The sequence below is a fragment of the Carlito syrichta genome, unplaced genomic scaffold (genome assembly GCF_000164805.1).
Source record: "Carlito syrichta isolate Samal-C Ts95f unplaced genomic scaffold, Tarsius_syrichta-2.0.1 Scaffold314050, whole genome shotgun sequence".
Taxonomy (NCBI): Eukaryota; Metazoa; Chordata; class Mammalia; order Primates; family Tarsiidae; genus Carlito; species Carlito syrichta.
In genome coordinates, this window is record NW_007258146.1 from 232782 (window position 1) to 236277 (window position 3496).

At 43.4% G+C, this 3496-nt stretch overlaps 1 protein-coding gene across 3 annotated transcripts in view; it reads left to right on the forward strand.

Annotated features, from left to right (window-relative positions):
- Positions 1 to 3496, forward strand: part of PRKAG1 (protein kinase AMP-activated non-catalytic subunit gamma 1) — a 16987-nt gene that overhangs the window by 11294 nt on the left and 2197 nt on the right. For 2 of the 3 annotated variants that reach the window (XR_002482703.1, XM_008070882.2), the window contains exons 3-8: positions 1703 to 1812; positions 2367 to 2448; positions 2547 to 2605; positions 2749 to 2794; positions 2897 to 2951; positions 3291 to 3417. Coding sequence is in view for 2 of the 3 variants with exons in the window: in XM_008070882.2 (XP_008069073.1) it covers positions 1703 to 1812; positions 2367 to 2448; positions 2547 to 2605; positions 2749 to 2794; positions 2897 to 2951; positions 3291 to 3417 (479 nt within the window). In the remaining variant the exon portion in view is untranslated. The remainder of the gene's footprint in view (positions 1 to 1702; positions 1813 to 2366; positions 2449 to 2546; positions 2606 to 2748; positions 2795 to 2896; positions 2952 to 3290; positions 3418 to 3496) is intronic. The other variant, XM_021718976.1, reaches the window with a different exon arrangement.

The window sequence follows — 3496 nt, forward strand, 5'->3', positions numbered from 1 at the left end:
AATAAATCAAAAAATCAGCTGGACGTGGTAGCACATGCCTGTAATTCCAGCTACTTGGAAGGCTGAGGCAGAAGGATCGCCGGAGCCCAGCAGGTCGAGGCTGCGGCTGCCGGGAGTGGCCACTGCACTCCAGTCTGGGCAACAGAGTAAGACTCCAACTCAAAAAAAAAAAAAAAAAAAAAATCAGATAGCAATGCATGCATGTTATTTGAGGACGTAGAAATAAGTACCAAAATGATCGACTAAAAGAAGTGCATCTTCTCATCTCTTGGGAAGAGTAGTAACAGGGAAATGGGTGCATTGGACTGTGGTTTTTCTCAACAAAATTTGTAAAACTATTTGACTCTTTAAATTGTGTGCCTATATAACTTTGGTTAAAAAATTAAATATTAAAAAACAAACTGTCTAAAGATTTAAGAGCATGAACTTTGGAATCAGATAGATTTGCACTTGAGTCTTACTAATGGTGACCTTGAGAAGTTTATTTAACTACTCTACACCTATTTTCTCATCTGAAACATGAGGACAATATCTTACAGGTTTGTTGACAGGACTAAATGGTGTAATATTTTTAAGTTTTTCACATAACAGTACATAGAACATTCAGACTATTATTTTGGTGAACTGCTTCCCCAGTTTAGGGCAAACAGTTAAAATCACAGGAATAGAAAGATAAACCTAGCCAGGAACCCCACTTCTCTGGAATAGATGGAATGATTTCTGATTTACAGGGTGATCCCAGAATGGACTCTCAGGATGTTTTGAGCCAGGTTGATTGAGCACTGCGCTCCAACTTAATGTTGATGAGAAATGGCCCAGTTTGGACCATGACTTTTCCATTTGCAGGACTTGGAAGAATTTTTTTTTTTTTAACTGAGATGAGGTCTCACCATGTTGCCCAGGCTGGCATCAAACTCCTAGGCTCAAGTGGATCCTCCACCTAGGCTTCCTTTGTAGCTGGGACTACAGGTGCATGCCACCACACTGACATAGACTTGAAAGAATCTTAAAACACTTACTTGGTTTTTCATCTTCATTGAGAAAAGAGAACAAGTGAAAATGTGCTAAATATGTGACAGGAAGAATTTGGACTAAAGATTTTAAAAACTTTCAGACCAGAACCTGTTGGAGAGAGATATTACAGACTTACTGTTTTAGTCAGCCTTCTTCTTTTTTTTTTTTTTTGAGTTGGAGTCTCACTCTGTCACCCAGACTGGAGTGCAGTGGCTGCTCCCGGCCACCGCAGCCTCAACCTGCTGGGCTCCAGCGATCCTTCCGCCTCAGCCTTCCAAGCAGCTGGAACTACAGGTGCGCGCTACCACACCTGGCTAAATTTATTGTAAGAGATGAGGTCTGACCAAGTTGCCCAGGCAGGTCTCGAACTCGTGGGCTCAGACAATCCACTCACCTCAGCCTCCCAAAGCGCGAGATTACAGGCTGGGCCACCGAGCCCGGCTAGTCAGCCTTTTTTTACCTATAGATAACAATAGATAGAGTCTTACCTGGAGATAGGGTTTGGATGAAATGGTTTCTAACAGGTTTATTCAGGGTTTGTGGAAACATTAGGAACAAAACAAAATAAAGGGCCTTCTAAAAAATCATGCTCTAAATATTTGAAAATCTAGAACACTTTTGTTTTCTATCTCTTTTGATTGGGAGTTTCTGTGTAGAAGGAAGCAACTAACTGTCCCACCCTATGCAGAGACCCCAGAATCCAACAATAGCGTGTATACTTCCTTCATGAAGTCCCATCGCTGCTATGACCTGATTCCTACAAGCTCCAAATTGGTTGTATTTGATACTTCCTTGCAGGTGGGTGAAGACCTCTTTTCCCTTCCCTCTTCTTTTCTCTTTCTGTCTTTTCTTTTCTTTTCTTTTCTTTTTTTTTTTTGAGTAGGAGTCTCATTCTGCTTCCCAAACCGGAGTGCAGTGGCACACATACAGCCACAGCAGCCTCAACCTGCTGGGCTCAGGTGATCCTTCCACCTCAGTCTTCTAAGTAGCTGGAACCGCAGGCACATGCCACTGTGCCCGGTGGTAAATTTTTTTTTTTTTTTTAATTGTAGAGAGACGATGTCTCACCAAGTTGCCCAGGCTGGCCTCAAACCCCTGGACTCAGGCAATCCTCTCACCTCCCCCTCCCAAAGTGCTGGGATTACAGGCGTGAGCCACAGTACCCAACTTCCTTCTCCCTTCTTTGGAACCTCTGGTTCAATACCTTGGGATCCTGTCTCATCCCAAGGTTAATATCCATGTCCTTCAATGAAGTTAATCTCATGTTTTCCCCAACATACCCAACCCCTGTTCTTTTTTACAGCCTGCCCCCTGGGGATTTGCCTTTATGGTTATTACTTTCTTGGCTGCAGGTGAAGAAAGCTTTCTTTGCTTTGGTGACCAATGGTGTACGAGCTGCCCCTTTGTGGGATAGTAAGAAGCAAAGTTTTGTGGGTAAGCAAAAGTTTCTGGAACGTAATATTACGGGCATCTTGTGCTGGGAAGGGAAAGAAGCCTTGGGCAGTGCTGAGGGCTCTTGTCTTGGCCTCTAGGCATGCTGACCATCACTGATTTCATCAATATCCTACACCGCTACTATAAATCAGCCTTGGTAAGGAACCTTAGCCCAATGACCAAAATCACTTTCCCTGCTGAGGGAAAAGTCTCTCATTCTCATTTATTTTCCTCCAAGCAAGCCCCAAGCTTAATGAAGCAGAGAGATCAGGTCTCAGATTCTGTTGCTTCTGCTTCCAGGTACAGATCTATGAGCTAGAAGAACACAAGATAGAAACTTGGAGAGGTATGCAGAGAATTGGGTTGTAAAAGGATAAAGGGATGAGGGGGGTTTCCTGGGAAATGTTTTCTATAGTGGTATTTTATGAACCATCTCTTTTTCCTTTAGAGGTATACCTACAGGACTCCTTTAAGCCACTTGTCTGCATTTCTCCTAATGCCAGGTGAGTTCTAGCTATCCATTTCTCTGAAAAGGGGAAGAGCCTTGTCATCAGCATATCTAAAGTCCAAGACACCCAAAGACCCAGGAAAAGGGGTAGAAGAGATAAAAGACACTACTCCCAACACACACACACACACAGAGTCTCTCTCTCTCTCTCACTCTCTCTCTCTCTCTCCCTCCTCACTCACACACTCACTCTCACTCTCTCACTCAGTCTGGTCAGCACACTGCCCCTCTTTCCTGTATGTACACTGTATGTACCTGTATGTACATTTATATGTACACTGTATGGAGCTATTTAACCACCCTCAGCCCCAGCCCTTGTCATTGTCTCCCACAGCTTGTTTGATGCTGTCTCTTCATTAATTCGAAACAAGATTCACAGGCTGCCAGTAATTGACCCAGAATCAGGCAACACCTTGTACATCCTCACCCACAAGCGCATCTTGAAGTTCCTCAAGTTGTTTGTAAGTGCTCAACCCAGTTCTTATTTCTTTTTTTTTTTTTTTTTGAGTTGGACTCTCACTCTGTCACCCAGACTGGAGT